Source organism: Pleurodeles waltl, chromosome 12, assembly GCF_031143425.1.
Source record: "Pleurodeles waltl isolate 20211129_DDA chromosome 12, aPleWal1.hap1.20221129, whole genome shotgun sequence".
In the NCBI taxonomy this organism is placed as follows: Eukaryota; Metazoa; Chordata; class Amphibia; order Caudata; family Salamandridae; genus Pleurodeles; species Pleurodeles waltl.
This window is the reverse complement of record NC_090451.1, coordinates 524,461,246-524,481,292: the sequence shown is the minus strand read 5'-3', so window position 1 is coordinate 524,481,292 and position 20,047 is coordinate 524,461,246. Positions and strand designations below refer to the sequence as shown.

At 44.6% G+C, this 20,047-nt stretch overlaps 1 protein-coding gene across 1 annotated transcript in view; it reads left to right on the top strand.

Annotated features, from left to right (window-relative positions):
* CNOT1 (CCR4-NOT transcription complex subunit 1) overlaps positions 1 to 20,047 on the top strand; it is a 1,177,977-nt gene that overhangs the window by 32,995 nt on the left and 1,124,935 nt on the right. The window contains exon 2 of the mRNA XM_069215998.1: positions 6,398 to 6,677. Coding sequence (XP_069072099.1) covers positions 6,576 to 6,677 — 102 coding nt within the window. The 5' untranslated portion in view covers positions 6,398 to 6,575. The remainder of the gene's footprint in view (positions 1 to 6,397; positions 6,678 to 20,047) is intronic.

Genomic DNA, 20,047 nt, shown 5'->3' with positions numbered 1-20,047 from the left:
CTGCCTTTTTAAAAATGCAACTGATCTGTTACCAGAGCTGACTTCCAATCTGGCACCACAAATCGGTGCAAGTTCCTGTGAGACTGACTTCGACAGAGGGTGACTCCATTTCTATAGTGCTCTCTGACTCTGAGCTGAACTCATCATTTTCCTGATAGAGGTAATGCCTTGAAGCCATATTGACTTATTTCCTCCAACACTCTGACAAACTGTACATGGCCAAGGGTGCCTCCTTGGTTGTGGTGATAAGACCAGCAATGGAGGTATTTGGCTTGACGGTGCTAACTAAAATTAAAAAAATATGTTGATTGTAAAACATCAAATACAGCAGACATTCTCAGTCTCTAGTTCCCCATAAGAAGTCATGACGGACACCCTAATAGTCACCTACTCTATACCTTGTTATAACCTGCTGGTGAACATGCAGGTTGGTGTGTGCCACATACTAGCGCCAGGTGACCCTGACTCCATAACACATAACTCTGCTGCACAAAATTTTGTGGTTCAGTGTTCCATCAGGTGTGTGAATCTGTATTTGGAGAGTGCCAAAGCAGTTATGCATGTTAGCAATTATGCACGTTTGGAAAACGTGTTTTTTCCCAGCCTGTTCAGCCCTCAGATCATTCAGTTCCAGCTATTTGCTGAGAAGATGTTCTCTTGCTTTATGGGACATGATTGGAGAGAGCTTGCTCAGTCTTCTGAGAAATTTCCACCCAGCCTATCAAACCACTGAATATGGGCAGTAAAAGAAATTGGGTCCAAACGGGAATAAGGATCCACCTCCGAGTAATATTGATACACCTTGTAAGGGTGAACCACTAAATTCACAAAATAAACCTGAGCTTAAGTTAACCCATCTGGTAGGTATGGCACAGAGTAGACCGACTTCAAGTGGTGGTGATGTGTAAAGTATTTATCCAGTACTAAAACCGTAATGAAGTTGAAATGCAAGATAATGGAAAGCCTAAAACAAGGTAAAATGTAATAAACCCAATAACACCAAAATCCCATAGGGGACCTGGATATATGAATTCTTGGAGGGTGTTGGGGTCTCCTAGCCCCCCCTCCCCTTTTTTTTTTTTTGGTTGGTAGAAATAGTGCTTCTTATCACTGAATGTCGGTGACCTAAGTGCAGTTTAATGTTAACCATGATGGAGTGAGGCAGAGTAAGCTTACCAGGTTTATCCTGGTCAAAGAGTTGATCTTGTGACTTTAGTCCACCACAGGAGTAGATTTCTAAATCCCCCATGACCTCAGAGGAGGCACTTGAAGACTCGCAGGGTAGCATGCGTAGGCCAAAAGGAGTGTGCAGCCCAGGTCCAGTTGCCACAGGTCACCTGGATGGTTGCATGAAAAAACCTGTTGTAGATTATGCCTGTGCAGCTTTAACAGGCGGTCAGCCTTTTGACCATTTGAAGTCCACTTCTTTGTCCTGGGTATAAGAAGGAGAGCAGATTCAGTCTTCTAGGCACCTGGAGATGCCACATTTATGCCTGGCAATGGCTAGTGGATGGGAATGATCCGTGTGAATACCCAAACAAATGGTGTAAAGGTTCCCAGGGCAAACTATTTCCCCTTTAGGCATTTTCAAGATGAGTGTAGTAGTCTTCCACACTAAACTGGTGCTCTGAGGTCTGGGTGTGTTATGAGTGTACTATTATCCTCGTGTCGTCCTACATCGTACACTTAAATCCAGTTTTAGGCTGTACCTGTATCCCCAACAAACTTGGGTGACAGAAGTCTAGTAGGACAAAGATGAGCTTTCAGCAACCAGACTGTGTGTGGAAAGAGGGAAGGGTGACTTCTTCTAGTAGCCGCATTGCTGCTGATGCAGGGAATGTCCAAGAAGGAAAGATTCCTCCCAAAGGAATCCTAACTGAGGAAAAAGCCGGGCTGCAAAAAACATCTGAAAGGCAGTTCGAATCCAGGAAGAAGAACTGGGAGGAACTAAACAGAAAGAGCTGGAATAGGGCAGGACAACCAGGAAGAGGACATAATGCTGGTTGGAAAAAACCTAATCGAAGCAAGAGTGATGCACAGTAGGGCAGGAGCATGAAGTACTGCATAAAGGACTAAGCTGGACATACTTCCTTAAAACGGGTAGGAATCTTGGGAAGTTACGAAAAAGTCATGTTTGATTGGGGAGAGGTAATGTAGGAATAGTCTGACGTGGCCATCTAAGTTTGTACTGTATAGATTCCCAGGAGCCCATCTAGGAAATCCTGGGACATCCTCCACCCCCCCCCCCCCCCCCCACCCCCCCCCCCCAAAAAAAATCCATCTTACTTTAAAGAAAACAATGGGAAGAATACATGGTGGTAATTTAGGGCAGGCCTATGTTAGCATAATATATACATTTCTGGAACAAATCTAGAAGCTGAGTGTGGCCTTTTAGACTTGGATAGTGGGATAGTGAGGAAGGGACTACAAGGGTACCCCACTTATCCATTCTGTGATGTCTCTGAAGTGGGGGAAACCTAGCTCAGAAACTTCTAGGCTGGCTAGGCAAAAGGAAGGCCGTAGCTGGATAAATATGGAAAATAGTTGCAAGGTCCATCAGTGAGATGACCACTAATCATTTTTAAAAAGGGATAAATCTGGAGGATACAATTGGGTTTTGAGGTGTTTTCTTGGAGAAATGGTGATTCTGAGACTTGAGGAGAGACTCTTAACTAGAGTTTGACCAAGCTAGAGGAAGTGATGGACACAGCAAGCTAGAGTGATGGGGGGGGGGGGGTGGGGGAGGGGGAGGATTGAGTGGTTTTCCTGAGCAAGTGTTAAAATGTCTTTGTCTCGAGGGGGCAACCTTTTTGGAGGCAAAGAGGAAGGGTAAACTACGAGCTTTGGCACTGTGAAATATGGCAATACGAAAGCTTGGCAAACGCGTGACTCATCACATTTCTTTGTGATATCAAGACTGAAGTGCTGGCTAACAGACTTCTCGCATTTGTCACAGCTGGAATCTAGCAGGCAGTTTGGTTCCATGCCCAAGAATTCCAATATGCTGTGCCTGTTAATGGTGCATAAGAAGTGGCTCAGCAGGTTGGGAGGGGTGGTGGAGTCGTTGACTCATCTTTTCTTAGAGGCTGAAAAAGATTTTTGTTCGTTGACTAAGAGTTGCTCTCTCATGCTGGAACACTTTGGATTCGGGTCAAAATGTAGTGCATGTGTAATGCTCTTGTATACAGAATCTATGACAGCAGTAAGAATGAACAAGAGGAATCTGGCCACTCTTGTTTGCACTGTTCATAGAGCCACCAGTATGAAGATTTGGAAGGTGTCATTTGGTACCAGTTTTCTGGTTGTGTGGTACAGGTTGACAGAATACTGCTGCACACTAGATAATCCATGGATCATCTTCTCTATGCAACAAACCAGTTTTTAACAATACTAAGGCTGAGCATATTTCAGCTGTGTGGGATAGGTCAAGCTATATGATGAATTGGGACAAGTCACTGCTTCTGATTTTGATCTTGGAAGAGTTAAGCGGCTGTTGTAGGGCTTAGATTTTAGCCGTGTGTGTGTGTGTGTTTTTTTTGTTTTTAAAGCTTTCCTTTTTACCTTGGTGACTTTTTTTTTTTCCGCCTGGTGTTTGGAACACCGCCCCCTCCCCCAAAAAACAAGAAAATGCCATATACTCATTTATTCCTGGTAGGCATGGTAGACCTGTAGTCTGCACAATTAGTTGCAGGGTCACACATTTATGACACAATACCCTTGTTAGATTTTTTTTGTGCTACTAGGAGACCACTCTCTCTCTCCAGGCTAACTAAAGACTTTGTTCTGCACCTCTGGCATGATACGATAAGGATAGTGTTTGATATTAATGGTGGGCGGAGCTCACGGAGTTCAACTCTGTGGAATTCTGCGGAGTTAGCTACAAACTCCACAAAATTCAGCATGTGGCAGATTGCCACCTGCCCGATGTGATATATGCAAATAAATAATTTTAAATGCCCTGCCCGTAGACGAGATCCTCTTCTTGGTTTCTCGTCAGTGGGTGGGGGCACTGTGCCTGGACATAATTTATTTGCTGGGGGCGGGGTGGCTGGCTCTTCTCAGAGGAAATAAATCTTTTAGTCCGTGCTCCACAGTAGAGAACCTCTTTCCTTTCTGTGGAGCTCTTCCTGTTTCTTCCCCCCCCCCCCCCTCCGAGCACAGCCACAGCCCCCCCCCCCCCCAATGCAAAACCTGTCCATGCCTAGTGCTGCCCCTTGTATGCACAAAAGAATGTTGTCTGGGTCCAAAGTCCCCATTGCCAGCAGCCTGGCTCTTTGCCTCCCTCTGCCGCATGGCTGCTCAGGACAGTGAAGGAGGGAGGCCTGGATCTGGAGCTGGCACAGATGCAGCAACTCCACGCTGACTGTCAGAAAGCAAAGCCTCACTTAGGGGTCCCCTTGCCTGTCGTAGGGCAAATGTTGTCTCCATTTTGGGCCAATTGTAAAGTGTAGACCAATTCTCAAATTTCTTTTGGAAAGTTAGGGGCCACTTGTATTTTGGTGTTGCGTTTTTTAAAATGTATTTTTTAAGAAAGGAAAAAGAGTAGAAGAAATAAAAATAAAAAAAATGAAAAGTGAAATCGGCGAGGAAGCTTTGTAACTGAGCTCTGGACTACCACCATCTACTGTCAGTGAGAGAAAAAATGCCTACTGCACCTTGTATTTCCAGGTGGTCTCCCATCCAAGTTCTAACCAGACTCTGCTTAGATTCTGAGATTGGGCGCATTCAGGTTGGCATCTATGGCCGTAGGAAGCGATAGCCCACCGGCCTTGGAGACTGCTGCATCCAACCACACCTGCACACTTCCCTTCACCAACTGCCCTTCAGCAGCAGCTCCAAGCCGACCAGCAGAAAGCAAAGCCATAGCTAGGACTCTCCTTGCCCGTCATGGACTGCCGAAAACTCAGTTAACTCTGCCAGCAATGCAGAGCTCGCCGCCCACCCCTAATTTAAGCAGCACCCATGCTGAATTCAGTGAGAGGCACTTTGCACTGAGGTCATCATGAAACTGCTGTGATTGAGATGAAGCCCTGCACACTTAGACTGGTGAGTTCAATGCACTGAGGCCGGCATCATGATAGACAATGCCAATGTATGGGGTTAGATCATTCCAACAAGTCTGGCAGAAAGGTATTCCCACTATGCTCTCTATTGTAGAGGTACCAGTGGCAGGATTAACTTTAGGAAGAATTAACATGGTTGAATTGTTTCTTTCACCATTCTTACAATGCTTATTACAGGGATGTTTAATTTGCTTAATAATCACTGGTCATGTTTTATGTACAAGGATAAGATCTCTTAGTAAATATTTGAAAATGTATTCCTGAATCTATTCTTTGACTTTTTGGGCATGAAAGTGATAAATGAAAAGGTTGAATCTGTTGCCACAAACTACATTGGGAACCTTGGTTTCTGACAACCTCTATCACCATCAGAGTTTAGGGGTTTTACATGTGGTCCAGGGAGCGAGCCAGATTAATCAATATTTACTGGTGATAGACTCGGGGTCTCATTAAGAGTCTGGTGGTCCATGGACCGCTAGACTCGTGACGCTCAGACCGCTGCCGACAGGGACAGTCCGACTGCCGTATTATGGCTGTGGTGGAGCTGCCACGGTCCAACCGACAGAACTGCCAGGCGTTGCTGGCAGTCTCATTCCACCAGGGCAGCGCTGCAAGCAGTGCTGCATCTGTGACCCACACTTCCACCAGCCTTTGCATGATGGTGCCACTGCCATGCAATGGCTGGAAAGGGGGTGCCGGGGGGCCCATGTGGGCCCCTGCTCTGCCCATGCACTTGGCATGGACAGTGTAGGGGCCCCCATGGACAGCTCAGTCACGTTTTTCACTGCCCGAATCACTGGCAGTGAGAAGCACGACTAGTGCTGATGCACCACAACATTGCCGCCGGCTCTATTATGAGCTGGCATCAATGTTGTGGTGTTTCCTGCTGGGCCAGCATTATAGGTACCGCGGAGGGACGGCTGCATATGCGGTCATCCTGATGTGGGACTTAGGCAGGCGGGGTGGGTGGGACTTCTAGAATTTTCGGGATTTAGATACTGACACCAGACCACAGCTGTCTAACATTCATCCACTATATAAATGTTTTTCACTTAGATTCACTGCATACTTTTTATTTATTTTTTGAGATCTTGAAACGCTACAGTTTCAGTCTTAATTTTAAAACTTGCTACTGTTGCAATATTCTGAGCTTTGTGTCTTTCCATTTCAGGCCTTTCTTGGCCTCCAAATGGTTAGTATGGACGGCTTAGCAATTAATGATATAAATTTCCTATAGTTTCTTTGTTTTTGTTTTTTTGGGGTGGAGCTGGAGGGTGAATCCAGGGGAGTTGGTGGGTTCTCCAAGACTGATTTTATTTATTTTTTACCCCAAGGTGCCATGTTTCTATACAGAAAACAACATTTGCAAAACTCCAAATGTAATTGAATAGTAAAAAATCCGCCTACATGACCACTTCAAACAGAAAACCTTAACCTATCTCTGCGGTGACTAAAGGGGAATAATGGTGATTTTGCGCCGGGCCCGGCCGCCTGCTTCTGCCCCAATCAGCAATGAATCTTGACTCGCTTTCGCTGGCCTTGTCTCAAATCAGCTACCTGGTGGACAATTTAACAAAGAAAAACTACCGAGCAAGCCAACAAGAAATACAGCATGTAAGTATACTGTCATAAGGTGAGTGCATGATCATACGTAAATGGGTGGGGGGAAAAGGAGTGCGGACAACAAAGGGTTGGAAGTGGTTTATGTGACTGGGCATGCCTGTTCCCTAGCACAGGTTTTGGGTGGTCATTGTTTAAATAGTTCAGACTCTGGTAAACGTATTTTTTTAAAAATGTTTTTGAATTTCATAATTAGAAAAACATACAAGCCAATGTGAGTTTCAGGTGTGAGGCAAGTATGGTATAATCGTAATGGAGCAAAATCCATGACACACCTCTACAAACCTGCATTTTACTCTACCCCAGTAACGTCATTGTCGCGATCACTCCCTCCCCCTCTGGACTCTGCACAACGAGAGATTGAAAAGCTCATGTTGACCTTGGTAATGCAGCTTGTCAACATGTAGATTTTTCCCCTAGGGGACATATCAGTATACTAGCTAGGGGTATCTGTGCCACTAAAACATTGGCCAGCACCAGCTGGTTGCGCTTTTCGTACGGTTGCTGGTGTGAATGGTGAGATCTTCTGTGCTACGGTTGGGGCAAAATATTTTTACTTCTAGAAAGCCATGATTCATTTCTTTCAACGGATATTTGTTTTGTACTGAATTGGTGCATTTTATGTAGTCCTAATGGCTCATCTCCCCGTAGGAAGGGGAGAACATCTGAGTTTACTGGGAAATTGCAGAAGTGGTTTGATTCAAATGGATAGGATTTCACCTGAGTAGGGTGTAAGTGATGAGGTTACTAAGGAAGAAAACACTGACAAAACTTTAAATTCTGACATACACCCATTCGTGCAGGTTACTTATTTAATCTATCCCAGGATAACTTCACTGCACCAAGTGGTGTTACTGTTCCAGCTGCTGAATCACAAGGTTCCATGATTGGGGACTGCACTGATGCATCACAAGAATTGGTGCAGTTTACTTTCTTTTTTTAGGGTCGAGCCTACGAGTGCATGCGCTAGCACATGTCTCGCTTGTGAGTCTGTTGTATATAGTAAAGGCTTGGAGCCCGCCTGTCACTTATTTGTTGGCTTGCATGGCACTCTTAACAGCCTCGTAGTTTGTCACTGCAGGCAAAGCATCATTTCAGTTTCTCTTTGTGGAGCACGGACCAAGCATTCATTGAATCAACTTAATCAGTGCCCATCTGCCGCTCCTGATGTGATTGAGGTAAAATGTGATATATATTTATATATATATATATATATATATATATATATATATATATATATATATATATATATATATATATTTTTTTTTTAAAAACTTTTGGTGCCCTGCAAACAGAAGGATTGTGACTGGCAAAAACGTGCAGCAGGGCAGTCGAAATAACAAAGTTAGATTTTTTTTTTTTTATTTATTTTTTTTAAATAGTTAACTTTCTTTTACTTTGTGAAGTCGTTTTTTCTAACTTTGCACTCATGTTTTCTTTTTGTTTTTGCTTGTGGGCGCTGTTTTCAAAAGATGGTTATCTTGTTCTAAATATTGCAAGGTGACATTGATTCTTAGGTGCAATTCCTGAAATGCTTCAACAGAATTGTGCGTTACACCTCAATCCACGCCACTGCAATCTACCACACTCACCCCCAGTCCTCTATCCACCCCATTCTAATCTGCCCCTCTCCAGTTGCCCACACCCGAATCTGCCCCACCTTAATCCAGAACAGCCAGCCCCAGTCTAGACTGAGCCGCCCTACTCCAATCGACCCCACCCACTCCCCCGCTCCACTATGAAATTCCACACCACTAACTCAACCCACTCCAGCCCCCTCCACCCCACTTGGACACTCTACACCACTAACTCAACGCACTCCAACCTATCCCACCCTGTGACACTCCCCCCCCCCCGACACTCCAACCCAGTCCACCCTGACACTCTGCCACTAAACTCTACTTCCCCCCCCCCACTCTACTCTACATCCCCCCCCCCCCCCCCACACACACACACACACACACACACACACACACTCTGACACACCACTAACTTTAAGCCATGGGGAACAGCTGCCACTTTTTTTTTTTATGTTTCTTTTGCTAGTATGGGTTACAATATGGCCACAGTTTCAAAGTACATGCATTGAAAATTACAATAGGTACAAATTAAAACTCTATAATCAACACAAACAATATTGAGTCTTGGATCCCAGTTCATAAACCCCTAGAATAAAGTTGCAAACTACAGTACCAAATGTTTGTGACAGTGTGTTCTATGCCTAAATTGCCTTCTGACTGGGTCAGTCCCGGTGACCCCACGAGAAGACTTTTCTCTGCTAAAACATGACCAACCGCACAAACCTGGCCAGTGGTCTTGCTCCTGCCATACTGGGCTAATTATATAATTCCTATTAGCGCTCTCCATCCATTTATCATCAGGTGGCCAAATTAGGTTACCCCCCTCTTTGAAGCACGCCTCCCCCTTCGCTCATAGGTCTTTTTCCTTATTATACATAGCCAGGAAGTGAGAGAGACGCTCTGTGAATGTTGGGGCATCTGGACTAATCCATCCAGCTGCAATACACATTCGGGCTGTAGCCATCGTCGCAAAGCACAAGTATCTTTCTGCTTTTGAGAGACCCTGTTCCCCACTGATGCTTAAGTGTTGCTTGAGGTGTAGTCTGCTCTTGAGGTTTGAGAATCATGCCAGTAAAGTCTGCAATTGTCCTGAAATAATTAAATAGTGGGCAAGACACAAACATATGTATTATATCTGTTTCCTCAGCCCCACATATGACACTTTGAATCCGGCCTCTTGTCCCATTTGAATAATTTATTAGGAGTATGATAGTTTTTTGTTTTTTTTAAACTTCTGTCTTAAAATGTTGACTTTTGAGGTTGCCGTTCAAAAGTCTCTCCTTGCAGGTCAAAAGAGAGCTCCATAGTATTGGACCTGTTGCTCCACTCACGATTCCCACCTCCTATTCTGTAACTCCAGATCATCTGCAGGTCTCTCTGTTAAGACATTGTAAATCTGCCCAATTTGGCACCCATGGACAACCATCTGTTACTGGACATTCAGCAAAGGATATTTGGTTCACATACAATTTGGTGAGAGAGCCCCGAATCTTCAGGTACTTAGAATTTCTTATGTCAGCCCAAACGTATCCTGCAACTGCTGGAAGGAGCACAATTGCCAGTTATCATTTAAATGTCACAACTTTGCAATCCTGCAAGCTTCATAGTGTTCACATATACCATCTTAAAATATACCTGGCAAGGTGGGGAAAACCCAAAGGCGGGTATTGCGGTTAAATTGGATAATATCAATCCTCCTTCTGATCTGATGCCAAACCTGAAATGCCCCAATTTTTTCTAAACCTAGTGTGTTTTTTTTTTTTTTTTTTTGGGGTGGGGGGCGGTAATGGCTTCTCTCCAAATACCTTAAACCGCTCTTTACATCAAACCCCAATGTGAGTTGGTAAATAGAGAGCAATGCAGCAGGATTGATGTTATGAGTATATCTAGTGATCAGAACTGCAAAATGCTTTAACATACATGACCAAAAATAAAGCAAAAATCGAGGTACTGCCCACCCTCCTCTGCATCTAGTGAGAATCATGTAGTTAGCTGCTCTCCTAGACTTCCTGAACTCCATATGACGCTAAAGCACAAACCTTCCAACTTGATAACCCTGCTCTGATGATTTTCCAGTGGTATAGTTCTAAATAAATATTATACTCTTTGAAGGACTGTCTTCTTTAATTAATTGCATCTCCTAAAAAATGTTAAATGCAGGTTATTAATTCTATATAGGTCTTGCTTAATCTTGCTAAGCAGTGGAGCCAGATTTATTTTGACTATCTTCTCCACACTAGATGTGAGGTCCACCCCCAGGTAAGTTACATCTTCTACCCAGCGTTGATCACCAGGATTAGGACCTTCAGTGCTCATCACTTGAGTCTTGCCCCCCCTTTATGATGGTATCCTGCAATGGCTCTGAATATGCTGGCTTCCTCTTCTATAGCTTCTAAGGCACTTTGGGGGGGTCGGATGTTACAACCAGTGTGTCGTCAGCATATGCCAACACTTTATACTGTAATTGATTCAGAGACTCTGAGCCTAATTATTGATATACAACAGAGCAATAAATGGATTGATATTAAGGGCGAATAGCACGGGCGAGCAAGGGCACCCCTGTCTTGTTCCTCTACTGATAGGAATCAGACCCAACCCTCTACTGTTGATTTTACTCTAGCCTTAGGTGCCTAATTAAAAATCCCTTAGGGATTTAATAAAGCCCGGACTGAGTCCTTTCCACCTCAATACCTCCCAAAGATCACCCCTAGAGAGATGGTCAAAGACTTTCTCTGCATCCACCAACACCAATCCCATAGATGACTTAGCAGAGGCAACTATGTCTAAAAGAGTGAATACCCTATGGCTGTGATCAGCAGTGGCCTGTCCCTTGACATCCCCATATTGATGAGAGGGAAACTGGCTTGGCTATGACATGCCCTAATTTGCAGCCCAAAACTTTGGCATAGACCTCTACATCTGCAATGATCAACAAAATGGGTTGATATGCCCCCCGATTCAGAGAGTTGCCCTTTTCCCTTTTACTTTAAAACGGTTGATACTGGTATCCATGAGGGCGGTATCACACCTCTGCCTGGGCAGCACGAAAAGTAAGAGACATGGCCTCTAGAAGCTCGGGAGAATCAACCTATGAAACTCCAAGGGGGATTTTATCATGAGCCGCTGCGCATTCTCTTCACGAGCAATCGGCTGTTCAAGAACATTCCTCACCATTCAATGAGTCCCCTTTAATTGACTTTAAGTAACAATATGAGTGAAGTATCCCCCGCGTACAGCTCTATATAGTAGTTACTAAATACTTCAAGAATCTCTGTGGTGATTTCCGTCCTCCTCCCTTGTTTATCCTCTGTGGCTTCGACCCCCTCTGCCTCCCTCTGCCTGCTACGATGTGCCAACAACCTGCGGCCAATTTCTCCATACTCATAAGTGGGCCCTGTGACTTTGATATTTGGCTGCCACCTCCATGCTATACTGACCATTCATTTTTGCCTTGATTACCAAGTTTTTCTGTGTGATTTCTCCACAATCCTGCCCTTCTTCATTAGCGTGACTGATTCGACCATGTTTGAGGAGGGCCTTGAACAGCTCCTGCATAAAATGTTTGACATGGTTTAGTTAGTTTAAAACTTGGTGTCCTCTCTTATTCCTGCTTTTAAAGAGTCCCAAACCATCTTAGAAGCAGCAGTTCACTGATGAAACAAAAACTTCATTAGCCTTTTTTTTTCTTTTTTTTTGCATGTGCACCACATAATCCTCTTCAAACAGTAGTTTCCCATCGAATGTCCAGATTCTAGGCTCTCTTTCAAAACCAACTGTTGCACAATCCAATACTTAGGGATTATGATCAGAGCGCAACCTGGGGAACCGTTTAACACCAGTCTGACCTGAAGATGCAGGGACAAAATCGAGATGTAACAACTTATTGGGGGGGGGGGGGGGGTAGGGGGGGATCAGGGTAAACCCTGGATCGTATTTCTTAAGTAATTCCCCAACCCCACTCCCCCAACTCGCTGTGATCAAACCATGGTCTTTAATTATTTGCCGAATGGCCCGATGCACTAATGGTTTCCTACCCATATACCCTGGCAAAGTTGCTACTTCCAGATTAAACGTATAAAAAACAGTTGGATCATCCAGGTAAGGGCTGTATATTGAGCAGGGTGTAATCCTCGCTGTGCAGATTCAGAGGGCCCTAATGACCCATCTACCCACTTTCAGATTTCACCCATCATCACTCAGCTTAACAGTGAGTACCCCAACTCTTCAAGCATCCTCCTTTTCTTCCATGGAACATAAGTATCTTGTATACAAACAATATCTGGCTTTATAGCCTGGAGTCCCAGGGCCATTCTACCCCTCTTACTTCTGTTATTTAAGCCACAGACATTGATTGTACACATGCATATTCTATCCTGCATTGGAAATTCCTGTAATTTCTGTCTGGGCTGCGCAACCCATAATATGTCAAGTTGAAATCATTCACACTGTCTAGGCTGCGGGTATTCAAATTGGGGAGTGAGTCCCCCCTAGTAAGGCCTAAAGGGATTCTGGGAGGGGGGGTGGGGGTGGTTCCAGGCTCTGGCCAAACAAAGCATTATGCAGATAACAGAGCTTTGTTTTATGCAGAAAACAAATTACTGCATTTTTAAAAAGGTAACGCAAATTGACTGCAATTTTTAAATAAGTCTAGGCATATTTAAGCATTGCCAATTTAATATAATAATTGGGGAAAAATTCTGAGAGGGACCTGATTCTTTTTATCCACTGGGGGTGAATGGGGAGCGGGTAGGGATGCTGCATTAAAAGTTTGAAAACTACTGGCTTAGGCTCTTTGCTCCTATTGATATGTCACTTTTCCCTAGAAGATTTGCCAGACGTATCATGCATGAGGCCCAGACCATTTCACAGCAATAGTTGTTGGGAATTGGATCACCTCGGTCTCCTGAAGAGTTCCAACCCGTGCTACACCAAAGCCAATTTCAAAGTGGCCATCGATGCTGCACACTTCCCTCCCTCCAAACAAAGACCCTTAGCTTGTCCCTTAATGACTAGTATCACCAGTGTTGAATCAGCTCTTCCTGGTCAGTCTAATGTTGGTGTACAAGACCTGTCACAAAAACACTTAGCCGGGGTCCATAATATCCAGAAATTCCGTAGCCTTGATTTCTGAGGTGAAAAATGTTGCCCTATCCTGCACTACAATCTTAAGCGTCGCTGGGTTTATTAGGTAATCCTGGACGCTCTTTTGTTAAAAGGGCTAGATCAGTTGCTTGAGGTGCCCCCTTCTTTTGACTGTTACATGGCAAAAAAGTCTGGTCTGACAAAAAAAGTATAATCATCGAAAGATCGCTTCTGGTCTGTGCGAGCCCAATCAAAAACTGCTTGATTCAACAAAAAATTTCAGAAAAATACCAGCACCGCCCTTGGCTCATCACCCTCCTGGAGTCGCTGATTTCTTAGTTGGAAGTGGAATCTATAGGCTTGCTGGACCTCTGCTTCCCAATCCCACTCAAGGTTCTAGGAAAGCACACTTATAAAAGCCTGACTATATTTGTGAGTGTCCTCTCCCTCTGATCACTCAGGGATGCCCAGCACGCTTAGATTATTCCACCTTAATCTATTTTCAAAGTCCTCAAGTTTCCACTGGGCATCGGACATTAGAGTCTATTCTCGTTTCTAGGTCACCCTTCCTCTCCAAAAACTCAGAACGGGTCTTAGCCACCTGCTGGATAGGCCCTTGCAATCTCCGAGAAACAGTTTGGCACTTGCAGCTGTCCGCCCAAGTCTCTTACCAGTGAACCGTAATGCTCTGGTAAATTGCGTCCAAAGAAACTGGGTCAGGAGTGTCCTGAGATGGAGCACCCCCTCTGGAGGTGTTTTCCCTCCAAACATGGCAGCACATAGTAGCCCCATAGCAGTTCTCTGCCTTTAATAGCTAGCTTGGCCCAAGCGCTTTCCTTTTTGCAGCTTGATTCCCCTCTTTAACAGTGTCCGATAAAGCAGGTTGGGCATCAAGGGGCACTAATTGACTCCCATCCCCACCACCCAGACTGCCCATGCTACTTGTTGCACTCCCCGAGCTCCTCCTGCCATGCCTAAACATTGATTCGTCTTCTCCCCAGTCACTCATCAGAGAAAAAAATGCTCCACCATGTCCACCTCTGTACTCTGCTTTATCTGTGCCATGTCACTAGTAACTGCTGGCACTGTTCTCAAGGGCTCCACAGAATTTGGCATGCTCAGTTAGGCCCCCAACTGTGCCCACTGCACCCACTGTAGACTGGATCAGCAACGTCCTTACCAGATCTGATTCCAGCTGCCATCCCCCCTTGTGCAGCCATGCCACTCTCACCTCCAGTATTCTGCTATACTGTGCTTAGTGATGCGGTGAACTCCTCTTCTGATTGTCCACCCCCAAAAGGGAGATGCTGCTGCCACTGTGCCAGCTGTCTCCACAAGCCCTGGAGAGCCACCCAACCGCAGACCAAGGGCGTACTCAACTGGCACTTAATGTATGGGATAGGAGCCGGAGGCAGCTACAGAAGCTACCTGCTCCCTGCTGTGAGATAACCCCCCTCCCAAAAAAGTAAACCACTGTATTGATCAAGGCAGGGTTTTGGTTAAGGTTAAAAACAAAAAACTAGGAGTGAACAGAGAGGTGATGCTCAATCACTCTTACTAATAACATATGATAGAGGATGAAGGAATTACCCTCAGTCTCTTTCGAAGGTCAGCATGTTTCGCGCCTAAAGGGTCCATACGGATCCGAGGGTGCTTCATCAGGACCAAAAAAACCAAAACCACCTCCTCAATAGTAGATAAAGACTGCAATGTGTGTAGAAAAATAAGTGTGACAGTCACATACTCACAGAACAAATCTACACTTCAAACTAGTATGTAGAAGGAGACCATCCCAATTTAAGGACCGGGCTCCATAGGGACAGGCGTGCCGTAGGACTGGCTATGTTTGTTGGTAACAGTCCTGCATTTGAAGACCTACCCAGAGGACGCGTCCCTGAAACCAACATTTAAACCTCACACACCAACCAGTATGCATGATCCTCATACTGTCCCCTGTTTCCACTCAATGTTTGTTAGCCTGCTGTGCAAAAAGCACGATGGCATGGATGCCCATGTGCATTTCGTGGTAAGGATGGAGCCACTAGACACCCTGTGTCAAACACCACGTGAAATATCCAAACTCTGCACTAGATGGCAGGAGTACGTAGAGCATACGAATCTTCCTGTTGCATTGGTGCATTCCAGTTGCTTTGGTGCATTCCAGTGTAGCGACTGTATCAAAGTAAATCTGTTGTTCTAGAGATTGTTTACAGCTGCTGAGTCTCTGGGTTTGCTTTAAGGGATCTTGTTTGAGCAAGATGGTTTTTGATGAAGCCAAAGTCTTTCAGCATGTGGCTGTTTATAATTTACTGTGGGATCTATAATGGCATTCAAGCAACACACACAAATGGTCTGTTTGCTGATGGTCTATATCCTTTGGAATGGGCCTGAAAATGTATACAAGGTAGAAGCATTGGATGAGTAGAGATGAGCGTTCAGTAATGTTGTAATTCTTAAACTTTCTGAACTGGTAGTTACGTTTGAACTCTACTACACATAGAAAAAACTTGAACTGCCCAATCTAAATCTGCCTTGGTGGTACTGCCTTGAGGCAGTAATCTAGCACCACCTGGTGCCTTTGAGTGAAGTCAAGGTAGTGGTATTTCGTTTGTATTTGCTCCTAATTATTGCATTGACAATGAGACTTAAGATGAGGGGGGGGGGTAAAAGATTGTGTTAGCTTAGTTGTAAAGCGGGTGTGGGGAGTAGAAAACAAGGGGGTAAAATTGTAACACTGGTCCTAATATAGAGGGACTGTCTTATTCTGTTATCACTTACTCAAAGTAAAATAACAAGTTATGCCCTTCACACATCTCTGGATTGCTGTAAAGTAAACAGGGCTTTTATCCAGACAAGTGTCTGGATAAAAGGTCACAGGGACATCCTGTTGAACATTTGAGGTTTTCTTCCGTGCATATTTTTTTTTTTTTTTTTGGTGATGGATATTTGTAATAGCTAACTTTCTTTTCTTTATAATAATGCATTAACCACTTTTTTTATTTTGAGTATTCTCAGGAAATCTTGGAGTAAAACCTGTATTCCATTATCCTTGGCTGTCTCATGTCAATTGGTCCCGACTAATTCTCGAGATCCCAGAGTGTATCTGAACCATGGACCTTAAATTAATATTGGCTATAGTGCCATGTTAAATACTGGTGCTTGAGAAGGTTTGTAAGACTTTGGTGGCTATTGTAACTGTTGCATCAGTATTCAGTGTAAGATAGTTCCTTTATATGCATTCCTTGAAGGAACGGAATAGAGTAGATATAAACAATATCCACTGAAAACAGCAATTGTTGAGCTATGCATCCCAGAGCATGCTAGACATCACTGAAAGCTTTGGCGTGAAAGTGCGTTTGGTGCACAGAAGACGCTGCAGAGTACGATTGAAAGGTTTATGTGATCTGTGGGAATAGGGTGGCATTAAGGCCACGGTCTGGCATTGGTGGTCACTTCTCATGGGTCATTGAGTTTTGTTCACAGTCTGCTCGTGACCCAATCGTTCAAAGCTAGAGAGTCCAAAGTGCAAAGGGTTGCTGCCACCCACCAGTGACCATGCTACACACAGTTGAAGTGGTCTCCGACTTAAGCACACCTGTTACAAACGGCAGTACTGGGTTTGACTGAGATGTTTGCATTGGAAATTATGAGTAGGTTACTTTAACAGTTGTTTTGAAATGCTAGGCTATTAACCTGAAACTTCTTGGTTTTAGAAAGCACGTTCTTTTGGAAGTAAATAGCTAACTTTCATTACCTTTTTAGGTTGAGCACAAGTGATCTGACGTGTTGTAATGCATCTGTGGACTTTTAACCACACTCATCACTATCACTTGTTTATGGGCTTGCCTTTCAAAAATCCTTTATTGGTAAATGCTTTACGTTTGTTCCTCCTTGGGGCAGTTTTTTTTATTTTTATTTTTTTTAATTATTTTTTTTAAACCGCCTTGGCCATCTACCCTTTTACATGGATAATTGTATATTTGCTGATACTTTTGACTGTGAGCGAACTTCTTTTTCTTTTTATGTCCCTCCCACACGCTTCACTTCGGCCGTGGTGCTTTGAATTGTCTTGCTTAAGTCGACTGTTTTACTTTTCATTTTCAATTTGTGTCAAAAGTCCAGTTAGGAATTTACAACGATAATGGCTCTAATGCGAGACCCATTGCATTGCAAATGCTTGTTTCACTTGCGTCTGTAATCTGAGACTCAGCCGCAAGTTCAAAAAGGACTACTGTGTAATGTGATATGCAGTACCACTTATGGCTTTTAAACCAGGTTGACATCTGGGAATTACTATATTTCCTTTTTTTTTTTTAAACATAAACGTCTTAAAGTGTAGCAATGGTCCGAAGCTGGAGCATCAGTTGTTGCCTTTCTGCTTTTTCATCGCTATGCCCAACCACCCATGCTTGAGAATTAGTTAATCCTGGGTGTGATCTATTACTTTGTAGTGTTCTAGGCCATATAGGTAGCAATTTCCCCACAGTCTGTAGAGCACTCTACTTCCCCCTTCTACTACGCTGAGGTGATTGGCTTTTAATTCTTCTCTGAAGTCCTACTTGGAAAGCAGCCAACCAGATGTTCTTGGAGAAAATGTGTGGGGTTCTTGCCTTGTGTGTGGTATGTTGAGTTGTGTGGGAGCAGGAAATTATGCACAGGTAAGGACATCAGTGGATCTGTTCAAAATGATTTACCTGCTAATAGTCTTCATCCACTTTTGACCTATAAGGGACAGCTTGCATGTTCTGGTTTTCTGGCATCCCTCCTCTCGATGAGGGCTGTGGTAAATTCACCTTTATCCTCTAGCACACTAAAGCTTAACCTTTTTGTGTACTGTGCTGGCTGTTGCATCGAAATCAAGCAAATGTGGTTCATATTGTTACTTAAATCTTCAAATCACACTGATTAGTTTTGCCTACAAAGACATGCCTATGAAAGTAGAGCGCTGAATGGGATTGTCTCTTGACGGTCTCCTCTTGTGCTAGGGGTGTGTTTGGCTTCTTGCCAGTGTCCGATAGTGAAAAAAATAAATATATATATGTGTTCGATGGCATGTGTAGCTGCAGATACACATGCTGTGCATTATCCTGCCATCTAGTGTTGGGCTCGGAGTGTTACAAGTTGTTTTTCTTCGAAGAAGTCTTTTCGAGTCACAAGACCGAGGGACTCCTCCCTTTCGGCTCCATTGCGCATGGGCGTCAACTCCATGTTAGATTGTTTTCTTTCCGCCATCGGGTTTGGACGTGTTCCTCTTTGCCTCGCTGGGGCCTGGTCGGCCCGACCGTGTCCATCTTCAAACCTCATGGACCAGACCCTCTTCCGCTTCTGCCACACTAAGTATCCTTATACAGACCAACACCTGGTCTGTAATCTGGGTTTCTTCCCCAAACACAAAGTGGATACTTGCAAGGCCTGTCGGGCATTTCGATCCAAGAAGACACTGCGGGATCGCAGAGCTCGAAGACTTCAGATGGCGTCGACACCGGCCGGACACACCTCCGAAGAAGAGGAGACATTCTCCATTCGAGATTTGGACTCGGACTAGTCCGAGAGTGGGCAGCCGAAGACGCAGCAAACCGTGAGTAAACCAGCCCTGGCAAAAACTCACTCGAAAATCATGAAGGCCAAGGGGACGCCACAGGCCACGGCTTCACCCGAAAACACGGTGACCAAACATTGGCACCGAAAAAGGCCTCCCAGCAGCCGAAAACATCAGACTCCGGTCGAGATACCGGCTCCGAACAGACTCGACACAGAGTTCGGCACACCAAAAGTCAAAAAGGTTTCCTCTGAGCCGAAAACGACTGTCAAAGATTTCGGCCCCGAAACATGCATCCTCGGAGCCAAAACAAAGCTCCTTTACAGAGGAACAAAGCCTTTCAACACACTTACAAGGCCACAGATTTGAACAAGAGATGGGCATGGGAGAGCCTGACCATACCCAAAGGAGGCTCCATATCCAAAAGGACACGGGGAAAATCAGAACTCTTCCTCCAATCAAAATGAAGCGGAAGCTCTCATTCCAAGAGGTGGAAATGCAGCCGAAGGCGAAAGTGGCAAAAGAGAAACCACCACAATTTTCATCACAACAATTGCCAATACAGTCGCCACATCTGTCCCTGGTAGCAACACCCCCAATGATGCAGTCACCAACGCACACAGGGATGAGCCAAGATGACCCGGATGCATGGGATTTGTATGATGCACCGGTCTCTGACAATAGTCCCGAATGCTACCCGGCAAAACCGTCACCACCTGAAGACAGTACTGCTTACATGCAGGTGGTTTCCAGGGCAGCTACAATTCATAATGTAGCATTGCATGAAGAGCATATAGAAGAGTACTTCCTGTTCAACACCCTGTCCTCTTCGCACAGCCAATACCAAAGCTTGCCAATGCTGCCAGGCATGTTAAAACACGCTAAACAGGTGTTTCAGGACCCAGTCAAAGGCAGAGCCTTCACACCTAGGGTGGAGAAGAAATATAAACCTCCCCCTACTGACCCTGTGTACATCACACAACAGTTAACTCCAGATTCGGTGGTAGTAGGAGCAGCCCGGAAGAGGCGAACTCACAAACTTCTGGAGATGCACCACCGCCCGACAAAGTCGGAAATTCTTCTGGCAAGATACGACAGGGCACATTGGGATGAAATGCAACATCTCATTCTACACCTTCCCAAAGAGCTCCAGAAACGTGCCC